General features: G+C 42.0%; 1 protein-coding gene across 1 annotated transcript in view; it reads left to right on the top strand.

Annotated features, from left to right (window-relative positions):
• Positions 1 to 523: 523 nt before the first annotated feature.
• ahcyl2b (adenosylhomocysteinase like 2b) overlaps positions 524 to 25,965 on the top strand; it is a 35,805-nt gene continuing 10,363 nt past the window's right edge. Inside the window, exons 1-2 of the mRNA XM_070928624.1 lie at positions 524 to 861; positions 24,272 to 24,383. Of these exons, the coding sequence (XP_070784725.1) occupies positions 526 to 861; positions 24,272 to 24,383 (448 nt within the window). The 5' untranslated portion in view covers positions 524 to 525. The remainder of the gene's footprint in view (positions 862 to 24,271; positions 24,384 to 25,965) is intronic.

Raw genomic sequence — 25,965 nt, 5'->3', positions numbered from 1 at the left:
AATTCGTGATGTAGCAAAATGCTCTTATTAAAAGTGAGTAAGTGCTTCCTGGTGTTTCACATGAGACTGAGAATTAAGCACATAATTACAGCCTAATTTTAGAAAACTATGTAGGAATTTTATACATGATTGCCATGAGAACAGACGGCATTATCTGGCATAAATCTCGTTTGTTTTGTAGTTTAGTGTCGTCCTCTTTTATTATAAACGTCATTTCCCATAATGCATTTCGCAGTGTAGCTTTTCTTGTTGGGAAATGTAGTCACTTTGTCGATTAGGACTGCTTTTCAGCTAAATTAAATGCATATGTCAATGGTTTTATTGTTTTTCCTCATGTTGACTAACGTTTTGAAAAATGTCACTGGTGTGCCCATCATTGGTATTGATGGTGGCCTGTAGGGGACATTTTAAAGCTAGATAGAGGAACTACATGTACCACACTGCATTTAGCCATCGTCGCTCCTCCGCTCACATCCGCTCGACTCGCTATTTGTGTTGGAAAAAGGACTTTGTGAAACTGCAGCGATGTCAGTCCAGGTTGTGGCAGCGAAAATGGCAGAGGTCGAACTCAAAGACGTCCCCACCGTCAAAGATTTGCCGGCTGGTTCCCCGATGACACCGACCTCGGAGGGCAAGATCCTCGGCAGGAATGACCCGCACGAGGCCGGTTCCTCCGCTGCTGCTTCCCCTACAGCGGAGCCCTCCGCGAAAGCCGGGGAAGGCAGCCTGGGTTTGCTCACCCCGAACCCCACGAAGATGCCGCAGGCGTCGGCTATGAAGCGGTCGGACCCGCAGCAGAACGGCGGGGAGGCTTTTGTCAACCGTGACGGTACCGTTGCCGAAGCACCGCGGATGAAAAAGGCGAGTGAGACAACAAATTTTCTCCCTATAGCTGCCATATCCTCGGTGTTATTGGACCACCACTAAGCACCGCGCCGCAATGAAAGCTCCATCGGAAAGCTTGCATTGTGTGACGATGCTAGCACGCTAGCTGGTCCCAAAGCTGATTCAGCTGTGTCAGTTAACGCTTTTAATAATGGTCTTCGGTGCTAATAACACTGTGGAGGGTGTAATAAGGGCTAAACACGTTTTAAAAATAGGTGTACCCTTTTAATTTAGGCTGACATAGTTGAATATTTAGGACATGAACTCAGTGGCTGGATCAACGTGTCCAACTGTTCTCACAAGTTTTGTTGAGACTGGGTGTTTAAGAAGGAAGAGACTTTGCTAGTCCCATTTTTAATGACATTACTCACGCTTATTGTTGGTTTGTGGATGTTTGACTTACAATTATCATGCGCAACAAAATACAGAATATTATGCTGTTAAAATACGCACGGTCAGAAAGCTTAAGTTGCTGTCGTAGCACATTTGCTTTAACAGTTAGCATTTTTGCTTGGTCAACAAGAAGAAAAATAGATAATTTAACTAGTGACTTGCGGTCTTTAGGACACGCGGTACCCTGTTGCAGCAGAGTGCTAGCAAATAATACACTTTTGAAGTGGCTAGATGATTTAGTGAAGTAGGAGAAACGTCTTTGATGCTGACTGCTTTAACTTTTTGCATCTGTTAGGTAGTTCATATAATCTTTCCTTGCTTGACTCCAGGTTGTTATATTATAGACATTCACAGTCCACTGCTTAAAATACACGCCATGGTCAGTTTAGTTTGACTGATGCAGTGCCGCCCAAAGCGTGTGATCTAACTCAGACATAACAGTAGGCAGTAATCCGTGACCCCAGGGCACTGCTGTCACCTAGTTTTCTCAAGCCTGATTTAGCCTTAAGATCACCTATACTTCAGTGAGGGGAGTCTCTGCCCTTGTGGCTTAATTCAGAGGTAGGACTGACGTAGCATGTCTTTTTTTTTTTTTTTTTTTTGGAGAGCAAGGATCCAAAATCTGCTTGGCTGTGGTTGTGCCCTAAATGCATCTTATCTTTCTGTGTCTCTCAAAGTCTTGATTAGGACAGAAGTGGATATGAAGGGCAATGTTCAAGGAACATTTTTGATAAGGGATCCTTTTGAGGAAGCTTCCAGCTCTATTCCTCTGATCAGAGTTATTATTAACAGTTGACAGTGATTTATAGCCTGTGGTCACTGTAGTGCACTTTGTCAGTGGTAGATTTTAGATGTGTGTATGGTGAGATTTATTGACTTCCTGCAGGCATGTGGTCTTAACAAGCCTAATGCTAAAAGTTTTGGTTTTGAACTCTGTGTTGGCCAGTTAGTTCTTCCCCTGTGACATTAATACTTGTTGAATGTGTTTTCACTATGAACCATTGGTATGGAAATCCAAAAGGTGAAGTCTGATGGGATACACCACCCACACCCACTAATACGCCCAGACAATGATCCTATCCTGTCAGACAACCCATAAGGAAACCCCAATAGAGGACCCATAGGAGGAGAGCTGGGTAGTACAGTGTGAGAATGGACTGGGCACCGACAGCAGCTCAGAGCAGAAGGATTTATGTACCTCAGGCTGTCACAGCAAGCAGGCATATGGATGTAAACCAGCAGTCAGGTGCACTGTGCCCACAGGCTGAACCACATTTGGGGGGCAGCCCAATACGGGACATACCGGACAGCAATAGCCACATCTGGATTATTGAGGAGACCAAGTTTGCATACAGGACCATGGTACAGAGAGTGAATTTCCAAAATGCTATATGTTCATTTTATCAGTATCCTTTAGTATTCAGTTGTAAAATATTTCTTAAAGTAACATCAAAGTTGTTTTAAATCTGTACATTTTATGATTCTCTAAGGCTAGCTGATTTTTAACATATACAAGGTATTTTATGCTGGAATAAAACTTGTGGCTATAGTTGGTAGGGGCTAGAGGCTTTATATAATGCTTTGGGACCTAGTTTAGTCACTCTAATATCTTTTATATATCAGAACAGTGATCATTTTATGAAGCTTGTATTTATTTATCAGTGCATTTAAATTAATAGAGTGATGTATAGGATATTCTTCATGTCAAAAAAAGCTTATGTAATCCATTGTAATTTAAAGAGATCATGTTAATAGTTAACCTAACCTAAGTCTTTTTTTTATTCATATAATGCAAAGACCAGTAAGCCTAAGTAATGGACAATAGACACTCTAAATACATTGGGGCAGAAATCCGTCCATTATATTGATTCAAATACTCTTTTGTCACTGCATTTGTTTGATCAACCACTTCAGTGCATATCCACTGAGACAGAGGGTTGCCTCTGGCCTATTTATAGATCATGAGGCATAGTGGGTCTTATGGCACACTGTATTATAGATATATGAACACAGCCTGGCCTTGCGCATCTGCTGAATTCTGCTTGTCCAGTGCAGTAAAGGGTAAGTGAAGCAGTGGGGCTGATAATGCAAGTATGCAGGCAGGCAGGCAGCAGTGTTGACTGACTGAGTGACTGGATGACTGGCAAGCTTTTAATCCATGCCTTTATCATGTTGCCACATGAGGGGATTAAAAGGACAGCTCTCTGTTGTAGGTGGGCCCAGATGTAAGCTGTTTGAGCCAGTGATGAGTTTCATTGTAACAGGCGTGGCTTGGCACGAATATGTCCAGTTTCTGGGAAGTCCAAGGTGATACCTCCAGCTGGGAAGAGAGGGAAACCGGCAAAGAGCTCTACTGGCAGCACGGCTAGTTGCTAGCAGGGCTGCTGTTTGTGGCTATTGGTTAAGCCTAGTTTTAGTGTCCTTTTGGGTCAGTAGGATCACCCGCCTGATTGGCTGTTCTGAAGCCTTATTTGAAGAAGATGATTTCCCTGGTGGGCACACTCACCAAACACTGGACTTTTCACATTGTTGGCCATCACCCTACTGACTTAAACAATTCTCCTCTGATCTTTTGATGTTTGGCAATGACCGAACTTCCTAACAGGTTTCAGGAAAGCATGCACAGCAATATTTTTGAATGACTCCAGAGAACAGTGTGTTAGTGAGGTCATCCCTCTCTGATGTAATGTTATGTCACCCACTAAGCTGGTGTTCCTGGTAGTGTTCACTGGTAAACAGGCTTACAGTGACCTGTGGCTGCTCTTCTTGGGAAGAGAACTGCATGGAAGAAGAGGTTATGCATTCAAAAGGACATTTGGGATTTAATGCAATGCTCCACATTTATTTAGTAAAATACAGAATTTGCATCAATTGCACCTACTCTGCTTTATTGGTCCATTGAAAGCCTTTGGGAACCTATTATGTATTGCATTTCATGTGGCCCAAATGTAACCCTTAAACATTGCTATTGATGATGACATTTTGTTTAATCTGTCTTTGTCTGAGCCAGCTAGCCAAGTTGCTACACTACAGTGGTGGCATATACTAATGAAGACATGAATTAAGGTAACAGAAGGCCTCAGCATTGGTTCAGTAGCCAGTTTGGCTAGTAAAGGTAAAGGATAAGAAGTCACTGCTCTGCCTCTGTGGATTGTCAGCATTGTTATCTTCATGCGAGGTCATTGAGCATCTCCATCTGCCCTTGAGTGTCCCGGGCTACAAAGGAGAACACGTAACTTTCTTTTTCCTATGCCCTCTAATCTGTGAGTCACCTCCGGACTGAGCTGGTCTGTATGTGTCTGTGAGTGCGCGCACAGTGATAATCACATTCCCTTCCCCAGGGTATCCTGTCCTCTTTCATTTGAGTCAAAATGTTGTGATAACTTAATCCTACTTAAGTCTGTAACAAATGAATTTCGAGAATAACTACTTCAGTTATGCTGATAAATCACCTGAATGAAATCAATCCCCTTTTGTACAACAACTTGTGTGACTGTGCCCTTGTAGTAATTAACAGTATGATTGGCTGTATCTGTTTACACCAGAACAGAAAGGTACAGGCCTTTTAATAGGAAGATGTAATTCAGCCATGTTTGTGAAAGGTTGACATAAGTAGCTTTTGGCTGGATCTGTTTCCCCTGTCTATACTACAGCACAAAATGTATATATTTTAGAGACATGTTTTTAGAAAATCCCATCTTAATGTGGGTGGAAGGCCAATACATATACACAACTTAAAAAAAACACATCTTGAGTCACAGTGAGTTCACTACCATTTGCCAGCTGCTTTGGCTTCTGCTGCAACATCAAAACGCACCAAATGTGATTTTTATTTAGAGTATGCTGCCAGCCTTAGACACTTGACCACATTAGACAGAGTGTCTTTTAAGGCATACAAAGACACATGCACACATCCTTTTGCAGTGTGTTGGCAGGGGGAATGTGGAACCATGGTGTGAAGTCTGAGAAATGCCCTAAGAAAGAGAGAGGGGGAGAAAAGGGAGCATTGGATTCAAATCCAGTCGTCCCTCAGTCTTCCATGCCCTTTTCCATGCATGTTGAGCTCAAAGGAAAAATGGGCCAATCCCAAACTCTGACCCCTAACTTGTGGAGGTCACAGAGGGTTTTGGTGAGAGCATAGCACTTGCCACACAGTATATCCACTTTGTTCTGTGCCAAACCGACAGTAGATTTCTCACTATCATGTCACGCTTCCAAGCAATACATTTTTGAAAGACTTCTCCTCAAATATGATACTGCTATAATTTGAATGTACCCTTATCTTTCAAATGAATTTATGTAAAACTCTTTACATATACATACAACATTTAGAATTTCTATGATATTGATGTCTTAAAAACTACATGGCCAGCTTGAAGAGGGCCTTTCTTCTTTGAGAGTAACATTAATATTGTCTTGGAGACAGAGTGACAGGAGTTTGCATTAAAACCCTTTGCTATCTCTGTGCAGCCCTGTATGAGATTAAATACTGCTGTGCTGCTTGTTGTGCTGACAAGAGCTTTCATCAGTTATTGAGTAATCATGGAGGACAGCAAGTAGGTTTGATCATTGTCAGAGGTCACTGGCAGGGTCACGGGGAGGATGATGGACGGACCAAGGGTGTGTGAAGAATACAGCAGAGATGGGAGAGAAGGAGGATGTAGGTTTGTCTTAATAAGCAGGTGGTGGAGTCCCTGACCTGATCAGAAGGGACTATCTGTAGCTGTATGTCTAGACTACTGTTACACTCTACCAGGCAGCAGAACAAGAAATGTGTCTCAAAATAAATTGTTATCGGAAGTCAGTGGTGCTGTTGCGTAATTTGGCATGTCTTAGCTGCCTCTGCCACTCATGGAAGTAGGGTGTACATTTGGCATAGCTTTGGCATAGCTTTGCCATCGCTGCACTTAGCCAGGGTTTACTGCTGTTTTTAATGACCTATGAGTAAAAGCCTGATTTATCTGATCTTTCTCTGGTGCTCTCCCTCTCCTCTTCCTCAAATTACCATGTCACAACACTTTTATTTTTGATTCTTCTCCGATCTGTTTGCCTCATGCCACACTACTCAACAATACTTGGTACCCTTCATTAAGTGGATTGACGGACTACTTTAAAATAAACCTCCTGTACTCCTCTGTCTGAGTTAGCACTTCCTCTGCTGTTTTTGTTGTTTTATTTATGAGCCCCTGTATAGCTTTTTCTCAGGCCCATTGTGTTCATGTTCGGTGCATTCTCTGTCTGCCCTCTCGCAGCGTAAATCTCAGCACCGCTCAGCAAAGGCATGTGTGAGATTACACCTTCCTAACCATCTTCATCCGTCCCACAGAGGCTGACTCGGGAAACGGACTGTCGGTACTTTACACCAGTTTGAGTTTCTCTCACCCCCAGGTTGCCAAATAGTGATCTCTTCCACACTGTCCAGATGGGATGTTCTAGCAGCTGAAGGGCTGCGTGGTTGGATGGGATAAAACTAGAATCACAATTTTCTCATAATCTCACAATTCGTAGGAAAAATATTTTTTAAATAACAAATATTTATTTTAATCACATTTGTCAGCCTCAAAACACCTCTAGTAATAAAAACATGCAAATACATATGGTTAAAAAGCCTAAATCCCACAGATTTTAAATGGTGATTAGGAAAACAAAACAAAACCCACAGCCAGACGTAGCCTGTGCCCAAAGTTGTGTCAAGTTATAAAAGGCGGCTGCTTTTAATGTGTAATTCGGTTATGCTACTTGCACTACCAGCTAGTGTCTATGTGTCAGTGCAGATGTACATGCATGACTACCATTGAGTGTGTTCAGCTGTACCCTTGCTGAGATGTCAAGTCAATATCAAACAAAACTATTATATTAGCTTTAATTAATTCTGTTGAAATAAACCCATGTTCAAATGTTAATGCAATTTCCTAAATGTCAGTGAAATTATATTTTTGGCCAGCAGCTCTTGTAAGGACCATAGCAGACCTTTTGTGACATTTCAAAACAATAGTTAATTAGGGTTACCTTGACATTAAGGTGGTGTAGCTGTCTGTGGTATTGAGGGAAAAAGCCCACCTGTACTTGACCTGCTAGCTCTTGTGTATGAATTCTGCGTCTGTGCTTCCCTGTACCACCCACACATATCTGCATCTGTGACTCCCCGGTTGGAATTCATTTCCTGCCTCGTCATCGCAGCCTGCAATCACTGAGTGTGTACAGCTCATCGAGTTTCACATCTTTCCATCAAAAGGCATTTTACAAGGCTCAGGTTCTTGGAACGGTGAAGAGAGCAGAATGAAGGGAAAAGGAGAGTGCACACTTTTCCTGGAACCTGTGTGCTCCCAAGAAGAAGCCAGCATAGTGTGAAATTTTAAACCCCTTGGTTTGGTGTGTGTGTGTGTGTGTGTGTGTGGCTATATATGGTGTGTGTGTGCCCACTAGCCCAGTGTGTTCAGGTGACATGAGGATCAGTAGACAGTAGTGGACATTAACACTGGACTGGCTATGCAGCATGACGAGGAATGCCGCTCCATACTCAAGCACTGCATGCGAACAAAGGGCCAACATTGTGTTCAAAAAGTGCTGCCTCACAAAAGGGCCCTCACAAAGCCTGAAATGAACCCCCGCGCACCCATCTGTCTGCCCTGCTTCCTATTAGTCAGGCCAAGCCACCAACCCCTGGCAGACGGAGGCGATGGCTGTTGAAGCCTGAAGCACCTTAGTGCTGGGAAATAGATATATACACCCTGCCTGATATGTATATTCTTATGGAGATAAAAAAAAACAATTGCACTAACTACTTGTTAACTTTGTCTGCTGCTTGGTGCTGGGCAGGTAGTGTACAGTGGGTTTGGTGGAGAGGAAGCTGCTGATGAGTGTTTACAGTGAACCAAAACAGTAAAGTTGCGCGCCGTAAAACCAAAACAGTTAGTTGAAAGAGGCTAAAACGTTCTGTCGATCTAAGGGAAACTGCAGAGTTGGGTGATAATTCTCAGTGGGTTCATCACTACAAGCGACACCTTTCCCATTACACAGTAATTTGAGCTGTTATTAATACAAAGCTATTGATAAGGGTAGCTTTAAACAATGCAATTCCTCACATTGTTTAGGTTTTTGCCAGCTTCCAGCGATCAAGAGCTTTTGTCAAGAGGATTTAAAAAGAAAAAATCCAGCCTAATAACTAATGAAGAATTGCTACACACTCCTAATTAAACATAGATCATTGACCCCATAATGGGTTTATTCAGAAATAGACCAGCACCACCCCCATCTGTGTGCCTTTTGATGTAATTATACCTTCCCCACAGGGAGAGAGGGCTATTTCTGGCAATTCCAGAGGAGGGAAAGAAAAACACAAACATGCGATTTCAGAAATGCACCACTTAATTTTTGAGACTTCTGTTGCTAGTCTTTGGTTTTGCTTTCGAGCCCATGGAAGGATTCATGATTTCATTTAGCTTAATGACTGACATTAACAATCCATTTGTTGTTTTTTTTCAATCCAGAGAAAGGATTTATTGACTCCTCTGAGCCAGAGTGGTAAAAATATGATGAAAAGCATGTAGTGATGGAGATCGATGAGGTGACTAGATGAGTGGATGGATATGGATACACACTAGATGCAGCTTGCTGTTTAATTTGCATAAAAGCCATGGTATTGTCGATCCATCAGTGGATCAACAACACTGTATGCCAGAAATCTCAACAAAGATTTGAGAGCCATATAGAGTCGTAAACAATAGATCTTTAAACGATCTGATCAATAGTCATTCTGATTACTTTGCTGTCAGTGTGAATGGAGGTAAATTGACCACCATCATTGGATGTGACCACTAAGCCTTTTGGTTCCAAACTGTGCCCTAGTTAGGTCTACATAGGCAACAAGATCCTGTTATACAAGTGAAGAGTGATTTTGTGTATGAGAGAGAGAAAGAGATAAACACTATAGTTAGATTAGTTGAGGATAATACAATTATTAATAGGAATTTTAATCTGCCTTTTAGGGGCAAACCATGTACCTGTAGCTGAGTCGTGAAAAAAAAATCTCGATATTTAAATAGCCTACAATTTATCAATGATATTTCACGGGGACTCCACAAATTGAACATTTCACTTATTTCACAATATTCAGTTTACAAGAAAACCAGGAGCCTAATGAGAGCTTAACTTGTCCTTGAGTGACATGTGAAGCCTGCACTCTTGGCACTCTTCCTCCGTTCAGTGGCAGATAAGAAGGGAAAGGCATGTGAACGAGACGGAAAAAAGTTAGAGAAAGCCCCGAGTGTGTTGGCTGTTCTCCTCTCTGCTGAGAAGCAGGTAGGGTTTAATCTGTCACTAAGCCCCATCATTCATTGCCTGTTCTCCTCTGGTATCGGTGTCCCTGGCTTTTACAGTGACTATCAGACCATATCAGAAGGACAAGGATTGTTCTAGTGGGCAGTGCTCAGTGTAGATGGCCCTGCATACTTTCCATAGTTTTATAGCAGCACTGAGATTATTCAGGGCTTCAGCAGTCAGTCGGAAACTTGATTAATTGTAAATCCCAGTTTTTTGGTTTCAAATAGTGATTCTCATCTACAGTTCTTAGACACACCAGAAGGAAGTCTTATTTGTGAGTTAAACATTTTAGCCACACTAGGGGTATGGCTTTAGGGATGGCAGTGTGTTTTGGCCAAGATTGAAATATCTCAACAATTATTGGATGGATTGCAATGAGATTTTGTGCAGACATTCATGACTCACCTCAGGATGAATTGCAACTACTCTGGTGATCCCTTAGCTTTCCATATTGTGCCATCGTCACGTCAAATTTTTGAAATATCTGATACTTTAGATTTGCAGGTATTTGGTCATAAACCAAAGACATTCCCATCAGCTTCAGTTGTACTTTTTGTTTAACAACATAATGTTAGCACATTGAAATAAAATGAACATGTTAAACAATACATCTGCTACCATGTTGGCATTATCACTGTGAGCATGTTAGCATGCTGACATTAGCATTTAGCTCAAAACGTAGCTGTGACTTGTCTTGTTTGTTTTTATTTATGTAGCACAATGTAAGTTATTGTGACACATTTTAAATATGGCTTATCTAAATGCAACTGGTGCAGAATTTGTGGTTTTTGATTCAAATTGATATGAGAAATTGTAAAGAATTGCAACGAATTGTGCAGCTCTACTCTTCCCTACAACAGAAATGTTGTTTGACCACCAGTTTGTCAGGCAGCAGCTACTCGTGCTGTTCATCTGTATAATGTATCTGTGTTCTCTCACCTTGTATATGCTGACGCTGTATATAGGGTTCAGAGTGAAAGGGCAGCGGATGACTTCCTCTGGTGCTGCTGGTGACAGAGTGTAGTGAAGCCCTGTGTTGGCACAAAGCCTCTGGTGTGTGTGTGTGTGTGTGTGTGTGTGTGTGTGTGTGTGGGCACGTGTTAGGCCACTGGTAATTGCATGTGGGTTCAGTAACTGCCAAGTGTATGCACGATAATGGGGGTGTGTGAGCACATTTGACTCGTGACTGTGAGTATGTGCGTGTATATGTGTGCCATTATTTACAGTCTGAGCACTTGTCTGTGCATATAAATCAGCAGGATCCATTCTTACATCACAGCCACCCTGAGGGCAACATGCTGCGCTCAGACACTCACACTCAACACACACCACCTCACGCTAGCCTTCCTCCTTCCTTTTCTTTCTTCTGTTGGTCAGAAGTGGCCAGAAATTCTTTACTGTTGGATCAGAGGAGGGTAATTGAGCCACGATTGGAGCAGCCACCTTGCCTTTCAGGATTTCTTGTTTTCACACTCTGGTGCTTTATCTTTTTATTTTTGCTGTCCCTCTTTCTCTTTCACTGGTCACACAGACTTGCTAGCAGCCTGTTGTATCCCACATGTTACATAAAAACCCTTTGTCCTATGGCTAATTGCATGTACATGTAGTCCAGTAGTGGGACACACCGCTGTATTGACCCTGGTGTGGAAATGGCATGTCAAGGTCAGAACAGCTGGCTCACACCTCCCATCTGTACTTGTGAACATTACACAGAGGCATACATTAGTAATCTGTGCATGCATGTATCTTTTAGTGTGCAATTCTTGTTTCTCTCAGTCCGAGCACCTCTCTGCTTTTACTTACTTGTCCGTCCCTCCATCTGCGTGGCTGCCAGAGCTTAACAACTTCACAGCCTTTCCACTAAAAGCCAGGCCTCCCTGCCAGAGTTGTACGCCTGTTTTTGTGTCTGTCCCAGCAAAGTGGTCTGATCTTTCCTGTGGTTTGACTTGAGGACCTGTCTGGTCTATCCTACTGGCTTTTAACAGGAGCAGATGTTGCCACCCATATATCTATATGGCAGCTTTGTTTTTCAAATGGATACTAGTATATGTTTTGTTTTTCATAATACAGGAATATTCTTTTGATTCTGATCCCCATATTTGTTTTGAGCCATTTAGATTCTTTCTCAGTGCTGTGTCAGTGCAGCATAAAGGCGTTTTTCTTGCTGCTATTGCTTTTGGTTCCAATCTGACAGAGCAGCTTCACATTATGAAAACAAAAGTGACTCTACTGCTTGCATGTGTCTGTAATAAGTGTTAGACTGCAACTTGACTTGTGGCTCAAAGTGCCAGTGATGTGCAAGATTGAGCATTACTCAGACAAAAGGTAAACTCTCTTAAACATGGACATTGCCTCCCTGCTGGGCAGTTTGATTTAATGGACTTTTGCTGAATATGTGTTAAATTATAGTATGTTAGACAGTATGTGGGTAAATGCATTAAAATACAAATAACAAAGCAAAGACATTGAATTTAAGCATTTTCATGTACCTCTATACATTTATAGTCATCATGATGGCAACTACTAAAGCATGTTATTCAAAACTATAAAGCAGTGCTCAGTTCTCACCACTGTAACACAGAAATGAGCAGGGAAAAAAGCAGTATCTGAAGTGAACACAGTGAAATACTAAAAGCATAAATGTTTGATGGAATTGAGGTGCCACAATGCGTGCAGACGCTCTCACAGGGCTTGTTTCATGAATATCACTGCTATTAATGAAACGAACACTGCTTTTCTCCCCATGTTCCCTTTTGTAACACATCATAGTGGTTGAAACCACTAGTCACACAACTCAGTAAGTTCTTTAACGGTCACACAAAATCAAAATCTGCCGCTCAGCAGTCGACTGGGGGCAGCGTGGCCTGCGGTGCGACAAGCTGTCCTGTACTCGACAGAGATGGCAACAACGATTGTCAGCCAGCCAATGTGCCAATCAACAGCAGCGTGCTCTGTCAAGAGTAGGAAGCCTGTCAGCTCTGTCATGGTGAGCTGCACCAGATAACAATGCTGTCTGGATGTATAGATTGTGAAGGTATAATGTAGATGCCTGGAAGCTGACCTGTATGTCAGTGCCCATCAAAAAGAAGAAAGATTGACGACTGAAAGAAAACAGAAATCTATCTATTTTCCTGTTGCCACCAGTCTGAGGCGGTATACAGCCCAGGCTTGGACATTGGTGCTGTGTGAGTTGAATCAGAGGGCACTGTATCCCAGGCTAGCTGTGATTGTGTTTGATCTAGCTTCAATTAGGGAGGAAGGGAAAGTTGTGAAAAGAACGAGACTGTGTGTGGAGTGGTGGTAGAAAGACAGGAGAAAACATGGGCACCTCTCTGTCTGCTACAGTCTATTTCTGTTTTTTCTTGTACACAAGCACAATAGTAATCCAGGAATAGCATTTGAAAGCTTTGAAAGAAACATGTCCACAGTCCACAGCCCTTTGATGTACCATCCAAGGGCTTCCTAAAAACATGCACATAATAAACCGTGGCCTACTCTCCAGTCTGTCAAGTTGTATAAGGAAGAGTGTTGTGCAAAGAAGGAAAGGAGGAGGGAAAATGGGGTGAAGTGACTAAAATGAGGGGAGAAGAAAGCCTGAACAAGTGCACATCTTCCACTGAGCGCTGTGCGTGGGAGATCTGAAAAACAAGACATCCGTTGCTTTGTCCAGGAGCCTCTCATGTAGGCCTAAAGACTAAACAAAAAGCTAAACAAAAGGGCTTCCGCTGCTTTAAGAACTGAGGCCAAACATACAGGTAACAAGAGTTTGACAACAATATGCTTTTCCATCAAGGTGTCTTAACAGCTCTTTGCTGCCAATGGACTCTTTGTACTACACCCTGATAACAGAATGACAAATTGCTGATATTTATTTGTGCACCAGGAGTCATTTGATGGACTGACTTGGACGGCGACACTTTGTTTTGACTGCCAACGTGTGTGTGTACGGGTGTGTGTGTACTGGTGTGTGCATGTACGTGTGAATATGAGTTTCATTCCAACACAATATATTGATCATTCATTAAAAAAAACCCACATGCCATGCTTTTGTAAAAGGGTTGCCAACTCATTAGTGCTTAACTCGTTGCATTATGGGAAATGTAGGATCCAGTGTTTTTGGAGCTTGTCCCATACTAGGAACTAAATGTCAGGATATTTTCGTGTCTGCTGCTTCTTTACTGCAATACTAAATTGGGGGAATACCCCTTTCAGTAGGTAGTAATTAGCTCTACAGGGCTGTCGGTCATATTACTGATCAGTTGCATCAGTTGTTGTTGTTTGTTTTGGATTCAATGACCAGGAATTTGAAAAGGCCCTTACCCCTTCTTAGAGACTGTTATAGAAAGAAGTCACAATCTGATTTTTAATATTGGTTTTATAGTATTTTATGCGTGTGATCATTTTGTTTTTACTCTTCTTGGCATACAGGACTCTTATTCTTTTTACGTTTCTTTCAGAGGATTTTGTAGAGTTGTTGGCCTGTATTTTTTTCTCCCTAAATTACTCCCAGATTTGGTGCAGTCTGGCAGAAGCACTTTTAGGATTTAGCTTTGAGGATATTTCCAGACATTTGTTTATAGCTTTAAGCCGTTAACAGAACATGTTCCTTCTTTCCTCTCCCTGCAGTCTTTTTTTTCTTTCTTTATGCCATCAATCACTTTTCCAGGACAACATCCAAACATTAAGCTATTAAAAGCCCATTGGCACTTTGATTTGAGAGCACCCATCCTTGCACTTAGCCTTATCTTCTCTGTCTGTGTTCTCCTTTTTAACTTTGTTTAGTCATCATCTTTTACACTGCTATCATCACATGGACACTTCGCCTGATACCCTCTGGCCATATGCTGATGAAAGTTTGTCCACCAGGAACTTTGACAGCTGCTATTAGTGGTCATGTCGTCTTCTAAAAACCTTATTGACCTGAAGACTTCTCCACAAATTACACTCTCTAACTATGAGGCTTAAATTCCACCCTTATAATCAGAATGATTCTGATTCTGATACATCTGGATGGAAATCATATCACAAGTTACTTGGTGCCAACCCAATCGTCCTTCCATCACGGATACAGACTTTGTGTCTGTGGTAATATGAGATTTCCTTGTCAGTCCTAGCTTCCCAGAACGGAGCAGGTGTTGACACAACACATGAAATACTGTAGTAGCAATTCTTGTTTTCAGGTAACATTGAAATGGGTCACTGGTACATTGTGTTTTGTTTTGGTCTGCTTATAGTCTGATTCAGTCGTGATAAAGCGCTCGTGTATCTTTTTCAACACAGTTTCTTTCCAATATCTGACAAAAATCCATTTCCCAGTAATGATCAATCCCCATAAAACAGCAGAAAAAGATTAATCTGTCTTTGTCGATTAATCAGTTGTTAGATGATGCTCGACTAAGAGAATTTAGCCTTAGATAAAAAAATGTTTATAGCCATGTAGAAATTCTCTCATAATCTCTTCATACTTTAACTGTTAAATGAATATAAAGCTCTGTGGTCATAACGTTTTACTTGCTGAAACATCAGGCTGAGATTTCTGTTAAGATTAATAACAATACAGAAAGTACACAAGCCAGACTGATAAATAGGTTTTGTTTTTTAATGACCAGTCCTGGAACATGCACCCATTCGGAGTGTGTGTTCTTTGGCTGGAGCTCGGGGTGCGTTGCCAACGGCGGAGGCTGGGTTCCCCCAGAGGGGAGCAGCAGTGAGGAGGATATAAACAGCCAGCTTCCCACTGGCCCTGATGGAGAACACTTCCTCCCCTCTTCTCCCTTTGGGTTTCCTCACAGAGCACCTTGGGACAGGTCTCTGCTGGCTCAGTATATTTGCCTCTGGTGCTTCTCTCTTTCCTGATCAGACAAGACACATAGGCTGGCTGAAAGATGTTGACAGAAGTGTTAAGTCACCAAATAATGGCCTGTAACCACATCAACAAAAAAAGCTGACCAAGGCTCCAACATTTAATGGGTAGAAACTCCTACAAAATGCAGCTTCAGTTAACAAACTCTGACAAGATATAACCAGTTCGAAAGATTAATAAATTGAAAATAAATTAAATCTAAAAGGCCTAAGCGGAGCCGCTGTCCTGCATCTAATTCAAAACTCATTTTGGGAGCCACAAATCCAAGGAACATAAATCTTTAGTAGTGAGGTCCTGTAATTCCTACTCAATATTAAATGTTAATAGCTTTTATGTATCATGTGTATAACTAACTCCTGGTGATTAATTGTGGTATGAATATCAGTCCCCCATCAGCATCATCTCATAACTTTGCAGAAAGCTTGTACAGTTGGACAGAAGTGGAAAAAAACCACACTGTGTATGTGTTTTTCTGTTGGATGTCCTGACATCCTTTTCACTCATACTGAGCGCAACAGAAAAAGGCTTCACTGCCATAATGGAATGCATCAGACGAGGCTCCGTTTCACTGATGGTCACGGTATCTCTGACACAAAGACAAACAGAGTTTCTCACATTCAGATTAGTCACTGTCACTGTGGACAATGGCTCTTTGGTTTGGTGTGGAGGGGAGGGGGGTTGAATGACCTGGTCTTCGATGGTCTGTGGCAACTCTTTGAGGTGGAGGTCTAGAAACAGTAGACAACTGTCTAAGTTGATGCGTGATTCTTTTTGCATTTTGTCTCTTTAGGGCAGTATTTATGGATGTTCTGCAGCTTGAAAGGCTGCCTTGAGGTGATGAGAAGGATAGGTTTGTGGGAGTGTTATAACCATGATTTAAAGATGGGACACCGGGCTCAAGTCTACTTTTGTCCTATTGACACTTCATCCATCGGAGACATTCCTCCGTCATTCCTGTTATGCTTGGGATTAAACGCTCAAACATTCAAACTGCTGTAGAACGTGACACTGAAAACAAATATTTGTGTAACAGTGCAATTTGATGTCTGTTTTATGCAATGACATTTGGCACCAGATGGAAGAGCTGACAAATGAGTCTCCTGTGACACAGGAGGAATCGCTGTCTTTTCAGCCTCTGCTTGTATAGTCATGCAAGCACACAACTTCAGCTTCCAGCCTGGAAATGAAGAGAAATGAGCATGGAGCGTGATGTAAACAAAGGAATGAATCAGAAACATGTAACCCCACAGCAGGAAAATGAAGCCAAGCACATAACCTTGGTTCAAGGTGATGGTGAATTATGGGGAGCAACAGGGCAAGGCAGCATAAAAATGATTTTTAGTCCGCGTGCAGCGCAGCAAATGAAGCCAAAGCAAGCTGGCCATTTTGCCTTGATGAACATCATCAAATTTCAGTTTTCTTTCTGGTACATTACCACTTCACAAGAGCTTGTCATCAGAAGCAACCTCTGAGTGACTCTCTAACATCAAGCGCCCCCCCCTCCTCCCTTAAGGTTTCTCAGCTCTGTAAACATCTGTGAACAAGCCACACAGTTACTGTCCACCTGAGGCTGATGACCTGTAGAACATTCACGTAGGTTAATGATAAAGGTTAATTTTGGATAGGCTGATAAGTTTATCTAATGTTTTATGAGGTACTGTTCTAATAACAAGGGTCATAATTGGCTGCCCCCCTTTGAATTTGTAATCTGAGAACAAAGAAACATTTCAATGAGATCAACAGTTTGTTGCAAAGTTTGATCTGTTCATTTTAGTTTGCATTTAGGCTGAAGTTGACAAATGTCAGTAGTGACGTGCAGGGCTTTAGAGACAACCTCAGACCCAGCTGACAGCTCAAGAGGCCCAGTGTTGGGTTGCTGCAGGGGTCTCGGCCTCATCCCACGACCCCATTGTGTTTGATTAGGATCGAGTTCCTTCTGACACAGGTGTGGAAACAAACAGAAGATGAATTTCTTCTGGTCTGAAACAACTTGGAAAAGGAAGCTGTGTCAGTAGAGGAAAAGCTCATATACAGCGATATGCGTATGTTTTTTTCATATTTGTGGAGTCAGGAACTTTATTTTGAGAAACTAAAATGTTCAGGTGCTCTGCAGAAACCTGGAGGACATTTTCACATGGAACATGTGTGGAAACCCTGCAGGCAACACAGCTGTGAAGACGTGTGTGTCTTAAGCATCGCATACCAGCTTGTATCCCTATAGTTACAGCTGAGTACACACACGTCACACACAGTGTAGTGTTGCAAGAAATTCAAGCATTATAATGAAGCCGCCTTTTTTTTTTTTTTTTTTTTTTTTATATATTTGGCTGCTAGGATTTTTCTCTTACTGAAAAACAACAAGCTCCCTCCTCACCAATACATGTGAACAGGAGGAAAAACAAAGAAAGGATAGAATGATAGTTAGCCCACATTAATTAGTAACTCATTCCCTCAAATTATTATTTATTATCCTATATAGCGCTGCAACTAATGTCCCATTGTCCCTGAGTCCAAGGCAACCTTTTTGGATTGCTTGTTTTGCCCTACCAACAGTCCAAATTCTATATATATTCTATATTCAGTTTTCTATCTATATGAATAAAACCAGCAAATAATTTCATTTGAGAAGCTGGAAGATGTTTTTGCTAAAAGATTATTAATATATTATCAAAATAGTTTCAGCTCTAATCCTAAAATATATTAAGATAACACAACCTGGTGCTCAACAGCCAAAGCCCCAAGTAAATCCAGGTATCCCACTACAAAATCTGATATTGATATTACCAATAACCACATTTCCCCCCCGAAATTACTAACAACTTTACCCTCAATACCCACCGGGGTCCATGGGCCAGTCGGAAAAATAGGCCTTTATGTGCAAAAACTGCTCATTGATCAGCATCAAACTGACTGCCATGCTACTCATCACTCCACAGGTGTTGTTTGTGTGACTGTATGTGGCAGATTTTGCTCATTCAACCTGGTTAAACACAGGCCAAAGAAATGTGTGACGTCAGGTCCGTGCGCATTTAGTTGCTAATGTGTTTTGCTAGAGTGAGCTTTCCTGTTTACTCATCAATCAGTGACATCATAGAGGACGTCAAACTGCTGCAGACATGGTCCTGTTCAAGACGTGCATGAAGGGTCATTCGCTGCTGGTGTTTGGCCAAACATCAAACTAGTCTTCCAAAGGTTTCAGATGGCCTCTGGATTTCATCTTGCTTGCAAAGACTTGGAAACATTTTAGCTAAACATTAATTTTTAGGGGAAGAAATTTTTTTTTGTCTTGAAGTCACTTAGTGAGTGCAGCTGAAATGCAGAGGGAGCATTGTTCTTGTGTAGAAAACTATTGAGTGTTTTGTTTGATTGGAAAAAATAAAGAATGACAACCTTTACAACCAGAGCCAAGCTTTTAACCTGAAGTTGGCTCGCAGCTGCTTGTTGTTGATTTCTCACCTTGGCTTATTTGTGTGTTTTTATCCAACAGCCCCACCCTGATGTTTTTCAGATAGACCTGCAGTAATCTTACTACAAAAGGCTACCTGCCACCTCTTTGCCACACGAGATTCAAGTTTCATACATAAACACAACCCTACCTGTAACCAAATCCACCCTCCTTGCATTGTTTTTGCTACAGCGTCTGTAGTTAATATTTTGTTCGGTCTGTCTCTTAGTGAGGGCACAGTCTGTGCAAGCAGAGAGACGTTTTCTTTCTGTTTTCAGATTTAACATATGTTTGTTGCTGAAGCGTTTGCAGCCCTGTGAATTGTGAATCGGAGGTTGTGATTTGAATTTCTCTGAAAATGAGGAGAATGTGTAACCTGGTGGGTCTCAAGACGATGGAGAGGAGGAGAGAATCTAAGCACACCAAGGTAATGCTGAGTATGGTGGAGGTGTTCAGGCCATCAAAATACTGGATACTGTTACAGCGATTCGTTTTTACTGTGTTTTGTTTTTTTTACCAAAAGATACCCAAATCTACCTCTGCTGTTAGTTCACACAGAAAAACCTGTGAAGGATTTATTCCCTGACATTATTATGCCCTCCTGTGGGCACCCGTGAGTGGAGGCTGGTGTATAAACGGATAACAAATTACTATAATAAAAATATAATAAAACACAGTTGTAATAATATTAAATGTCTTTCTATGAGAAGTAGAACACTGCATTAATGAACACTTAAAATGTCCTTTATATCTGCATACAAGTACATTAGTGTTATAAACCATTTATTAAATGTTTTATGTAGCACTTCTAATGTTTACTTTAATGAAACTTTATTAATTTCTGGTGATTTTAGTAGAGGGAGTTGTCTTTTCAGCAGGATGGCTGCTCTAAGTGGCACTGGGGGAAACCGTACAGTATCATATCTCATCACATTTGCTGCTACAGTACATCTGTGCCTGTTTGTTTTCCTTTTCTCTCGCCCAGAGGGGGTTTCTGTTGTTTCACCAGGCCGGCCCAGACGTTCTCCGATCCCATGGCGCTCGGCTAGCTTGTTGACTGTGTTCAGCTAGAGATCCCCTGCCCTGTCCTGAAACATAACTGCTTAGCACAGAGTTGGAACAGACCAGTTTCTTGTTTTTAGCTCTTAGAGTGCTAGTGTGTGGCAAAAGGGCACGATGCTTGTGCTTGAAGCAAATTTGTAATAGTTGCTTAGCAACATAAGGAGCTATTATCAGCGTTGTGCACATGCGCCTGTATAGGACTACTAGCGTAAAAAGCGCGTGAACATGCTGTTTCAAGTCATGTTTGCTAACCAACGCAATCCACCTCAGTGGGATTGCCTGCACCTGGCTTCACTCCCAGTTTCCCACAGCCCCTCTGCTATGTGGTCACTGCTACTGTGTTTGTCTCCGGTAGAAAACCACGTTTTAGCAACTCTACCTCTTGGTTCCCTGCAATCCAATTTAATTGTGGAACACACACAAAGTTGAGTGGAAGGTGGCAGTCTTGGGCGAGCTCCCATGTGTCCCAGTATTGAGTTAACATTCATTATTCACTTGTCATCAGCCTCCCATCAGTCACCATCCATAATGTAGAAGAGTGCAGCGCAAGGTTAGAGAGAAGGTGGAAGATGTCACAGAAGTGAAAAGTCAGAGACTGACGTAGGAAAGAGACTGAGAGAGAGAAAAAATATGTTAGTTGTGTTGTAAATTAGGAGGTTTAGTTGTCCTCAGTGTCTTTCTCACATGAGGCACAATAAGTCTGTCTGTGAGGCTCATGTCATGTCAGGTTACTATAAAGGCAGGTCATCCAGATTTGATTGAAGAATGCATGTCAAGTAATTATCTTTTTATTATCATACCAGCATGTGACCGCTCATAATACCACAAGCTTCATTCATAAATACAGAAAGACTGGGGTCTTAAGGGTAGTAAGCTGCAGGAACAGCTGACCAGCATTTGGCTGGCGGGTTATTGTAAGCGGCTGTGGATAAGAACATCAGCTCATTCGCTGCCTTGAAATAAATAAAAAGTCTCATTGCAGCAAGTTTAAATTGAGATTCATTGAGATTTCTTTTTGGCTGTTTCATTTGCCAAAAACACAGATATAGGCCCAGTTCAGACCTTGTATCAACTCCGTAAATCTCCAAGAGTTGAGGCAGAGCAGCCAGAGGACATCCGACAGTGTGTCATGTGTACTCCATCCATGAGAATCTATTTTGCCTGTTGTTGTGGCACCTTCTTATTGTTGTTTCACACTTTAATGAGCAAGTAAGTACATATGTCTGCTTACACAGAGGATGTCAGCTGAGTAGGTGGTCCTTCAATGTGGCCCAGGAGGCATTTGCGTACACACTGCCAAAAGAATGTGGACACAAGCGGCCCAGACCACGTCCGAATGTGGTCTGAGCTACCGGATCTCAATGCCTCCTCAATGCGTCTTTGGTGCATTCACACCTGGTATTAGAGCTGTGCACTTGTGATCGGATCACCCAGAACGCATGATGCATTCTTACCTCTATTGCTCATGTATGCTATAATGTAATATTAATAATAATGGAGATTCTGTTCTAGCTTACCAAGGGCCAGCTACAGTATAGAAATCAAATCCTATGTTATCACGAGTGTATAAAGATATAGCCAAAAGAGTTAGAGCAGAACTCGTTTTGCGCAGCAATAAACAAACCACTGTGTCATTTTCTCTGGCAGTACCCCCTGTTCTGAGGCTTGAGCTAACCTGTGGTAATCTTGTCCCAAAAACATGTCTTAAGTCCCTGTATCCCCTCCTCCTGAGCTCCCAAAATGACCCTCAATCCTCCACTGCAACTCTGAGCTCCTAAAGCTCCTCATCGAACCACCATCCGATAAACCTGAAGAGACCAATAGCCCTATTATAGCCTGTTTAAAGGGTTTAGGGTTATTAGCACCATCAGCTGCCCTCCTAAATGATGTACAGCAGTAGTTTTGTCTTGCAGTAGTATAGAAACTGCCTTTCCAAGAGCATCAATTTATTATTCATAATCTTCTAACTTGTATGTAGTAAAATCTATGTAGTGATATGGTGGTTATTTTATGTTAAGCCTGCCATGAGACTTTGTATAGACATTCATGGTCCCCCGAGGATGACATCCTCTGACTTTACCTCTAGCGCCACCAGCAGGTCAAAGTTGTGATGTGAGATATCTAATCATCTGCTACATGGATTGGCACAACATTTGTTGCAGACTTTCATGGTCCCCAGACCACGGACGTATCCTTAAGGCTTGATTAATGAGTGTTTTTGTGTGTTATTTTTTTTATCATTGGCAAGGACTCCGGAAGCTTTTGGATAGAAAGTTGTTTAGATAGCGAGTTGTTCTTGTGTGCTCTAATTTACATTTTAGTAATTCTACCAGTCCCACCCTAAATTTTGAGCAATAAATTTAGTATTCAGTAGTTTTCCATCACTTTTTCAATACCCAGTCCTAAGACTACACATCACAACCATCTTGGGTCAGCAGGGGCAAAGGTTAGCTTCGGTTTTGATACCAGTAATTCATGGACCCCAATCTCTCGAACAATCAACAATTAAACAAGAATACAGAGGTAGGAGAGAGGGAGAGAGGGAGGGAAGAAGCGAAAGGAAGGGGAAACAATTCATTGCATTGTGTTTGCTGGCGCATGGTCGGACCAGTTTGGGCTGGATTGCAGGAAAGCGGAGGCTAAAAGGAGGCAGAGGGAGAAGAGGTATGATCAGACCTTGAAAGACGAGGTCCCTTCAGTGCACAAGGCCTTGAATCAGACACGCACCACACTTGCAACTTCATCACACACCCCACACACACACACATGCGGCAATGCTGAAGAAGAAAAAGGATGGGGAAAGCAGTGAGCCCTCTGTGAAAAAGGTAAGAATAAAGGACAGAACGGAAGGATATGATGGATTCACCTGGCTTCACAGTGGCTTGTAGGAAGGTGATGGCCTGACATTAAGAATATTTGGTTCTGGATGAGGCTGAAAGACAACAGTAGTCAGCAGATGGCTTATGTTGGAAGTGAAAGCAAGCAGGTAATAGTATTTGTTTGCATTGGATTTGATCAGTTTTAGCTTCTGGAAATTGTGTCCTTGCTTGTCTGTATGTGATGTGGTTGATTGTCTTGTTCTCTGTTCTCAGAGATTATCATTATGGAGCCGTCCATGTCTGTTTGTAAAAGTGCTGCTTATTTTCATGGGGCACTACTTAAGAAAAGGCCGGGAGATCACTGAACCAAGAGAAAAGACAAGATACAGAAATGAGAAAAAGGTTTACACTGTTGATGATTTCATGTGTCGATGTAAGACCCTCTGGTAATGATGACTCAAATGTTCTTTGTGATTGGACAGCAGCTCTGCCATGTGTCATTTACTGAACGTCTGGCACATTGGGAGAATGAAAGGGTGAATGAAGACACCCACACACACATGCAGGATGTGTCTGAATGTCAGAATTTTTGTTTTGTAATTTCTCCCTGATAAACGCTGAAAATATTTGCTTGTACTCAAGGACGGTCTTTTTTTTTCAACGAGGAGAGTGATGAAGAATGGAAATGAATGAGGACTGCCACATGTTCTGCTCCTCCCAATGCATATCGTGACAGAATGATTTGATCTTATTTGTGGGCGTTTATTCAACTTTTCTCAGTTGGAGATGGAAAAAATGCAGAATTTCATGTTGTTGTCATGCTTCACTGCACACACACACACACACTTGTATGTTTTGGTCTTGTGTGGTTTTATGGTAGGAATAAGTCAGCTATTCATACTCTGTAACATTATCAGTACATGACTTATGTTGCACCAAGCTATTGATGTAACAGCAGAAAGATTACCACAGCCATAGAATCATGGTCAATCTCCCACCCATTTCACAGAGCCAGGATGGACTGTTGTACCTTGTGTCAGCTGTGTGGCCTTGTCGCCGGGTGACAATAGCCTCATTGTCTCCATTATCTTTTTAAAGTCGGCATGAACTCAAAGCTGGTCTCCTTCCTTGGAGACGGCAGTGTACTTGTTCTGTCTCTTGTTCTTCATTATCAGCCATGTTTATCTGTGTTTTGTGTTCTTTCTTATTTCTAAAAACATTTTGTAGTTTTTCTGTCTATTAAAACAGACTTAAAAAGAAATGGGAGTCATTAACGATACAAAGTTTCCTCTTTCATGGTTGGCTATTGGAAGTGTCATATCCCTAGTTCTTGTATAAGACCACACACAGTTGTAATACATGAACTATATTTGTTGAAAGTTCATTATGACAAAAAGACATTAAAATGTTCATGCAATCTCCAAAAACACAGTTGTAAAATCTGAGTTCTGATCTGTCCCCCTTCTGCCCCCTCTCCACCAGCAGATCCAGTTCGCGGACCAGAAACAGGAGTTCAACAAGCGTCCCTCCAAGATTGGCCGGCGTTCTCTGTCCCGCTCCATCTCCCAGTCCTCCACAGACAGCTACAGCTCAGGTAGACTCTCTCTTCCTGTTGCTCAACCTCAATAGCCCTCTACTTATCAGACATGCTAGTGGATATGACATGTTTCCTTCACCTTTTTTTATGACACCAAAGATACAGAAAGAATTTCACCTGGAAGAATAGTTGGCCGACTTTGCTTGATTGTACTGTCTGTCTATGGCTGGATATTACTTTATGGTGGTGGTGGAAAAGGGGTCACTGCTAATTTCCACGTTTCTCTCTAACCAAACGCTTCACACAGTGTGGTGTGAATGTTCTGAATTTATATTCGTAAATGTCCTGTCACATCTGAATAAAGCCGTAAGGAACACTTGTGTACAAGTCACTTGACGAAATGACAAAAATCCATTTTTTCAACAGACTGTTCAAGCCAAGTGCTTTAGTTTTTACTTGTTCCAGTGCTGAGAATTGATCATTTGGTGATTGTGATGAATTGATATGATGAAGAGGAAGGAGGAAACATTTTTACAAGTCAGCAAAATCAGTCAGACGTTCACACAGAGAATCTGCTTAAAGGTGTTACCATAGCAACCATACACAGTTTTTAAGTGCTGGACTATTTCTTGGCCGGATGCAGTGACTTCCTGGAGTCTTGTTGTCACAGTGAGGAGTTCCTGCTGACTACAGGACAGTGAATAAGCGCACTCTATTTCCCAAAATGTCAACCTATTCCTTTAACATGAGGCAAAGACCAGAGAGAAGTTCCGGCTTTAGTATTGAGAAATAGTAGCACAGCATCAAGATGAAAGAGCACAGTCTATGTATAATCCTCTTGTCCTTTTCTGTCCTTCCCTGCTTTCTTTTAACCCTTTGCCTTCTCCTCTTGTCTCCTCTTAAAAGCAGAGTTTTTGGAAATGTTTCTATACTGTTTGAGCTGCTTCAACTACGAAGGCTCTTTTAGTTCCTGCTGTGTTTCAGGGTCGTTCACAGGGCACAGATCTTCCAATGACACCATTAACATGATGAATTAATCTGTGTCTGTGATGGTGCTTGGACAGCGTTATTTCTAGTGGCAGAAATATGATGGACAAACAGATGGATGGCAGATGGACAAATTAATGGATGGCCATAATGGGCCCCTCAGGTCAGCGGAGCTAAACAAGCCTAGTGAGTATTCAGCACTCTTACTGAGAAAAGCTGAAACATTTTAGTCCTGTGACTTCCCACCGGCACATTTGCAGGCTGCCACATGTTTTTGTAGGCAAGCATCAGCAATCATCAGGGTCGGCTGAGAAAAGGACCTTGTGTATCTTTCTCCCATTTTGTTTTTAAACCAAAACACTTGATCCTTAACCACTCACATACACAGGTTTTTCCATAGTAGGGGAGGTTGTCGTGCCTGGCCATGAGTGGCCACGAGCAGTCCAGGCGCGCTGGCACAGTGCAAGAGTTTTTCCACAGCACAACAAGGTAAAGCAAGGTGAACACAGAGAGGCTTTCTCTGTAGTCTCCAGCATAGACACACATGAGTTTTAGCTGCCGAGGACACAGGTGAGGGGAGGAGACCGTCATGGGTTGGCCACAGTCAGCCCTCCTATGAGGCTGTAGCAGAAAGTCATGTCATCACGGCGTG

The sequence above is a fragment of the Enoplosus armatus genome, chromosome 22, assembly GCF_043641665.1.
Source record: "Enoplosus armatus isolate fEnoArm2 chromosome 22, fEnoArm2.hap1, whole genome shotgun sequence".
Taxonomy (NCBI): domain Eukaryota; kingdom Metazoa; phylum Chordata; class Actinopteri; order Centrarchiformes; family Enoplosidae; genus Enoplosus; species Enoplosus armatus.
The sequence above is the reverse complement of the archived record's forward strand: the minus strand, read 5'-3'. Positions and strand labels throughout refer to the sequence as shown.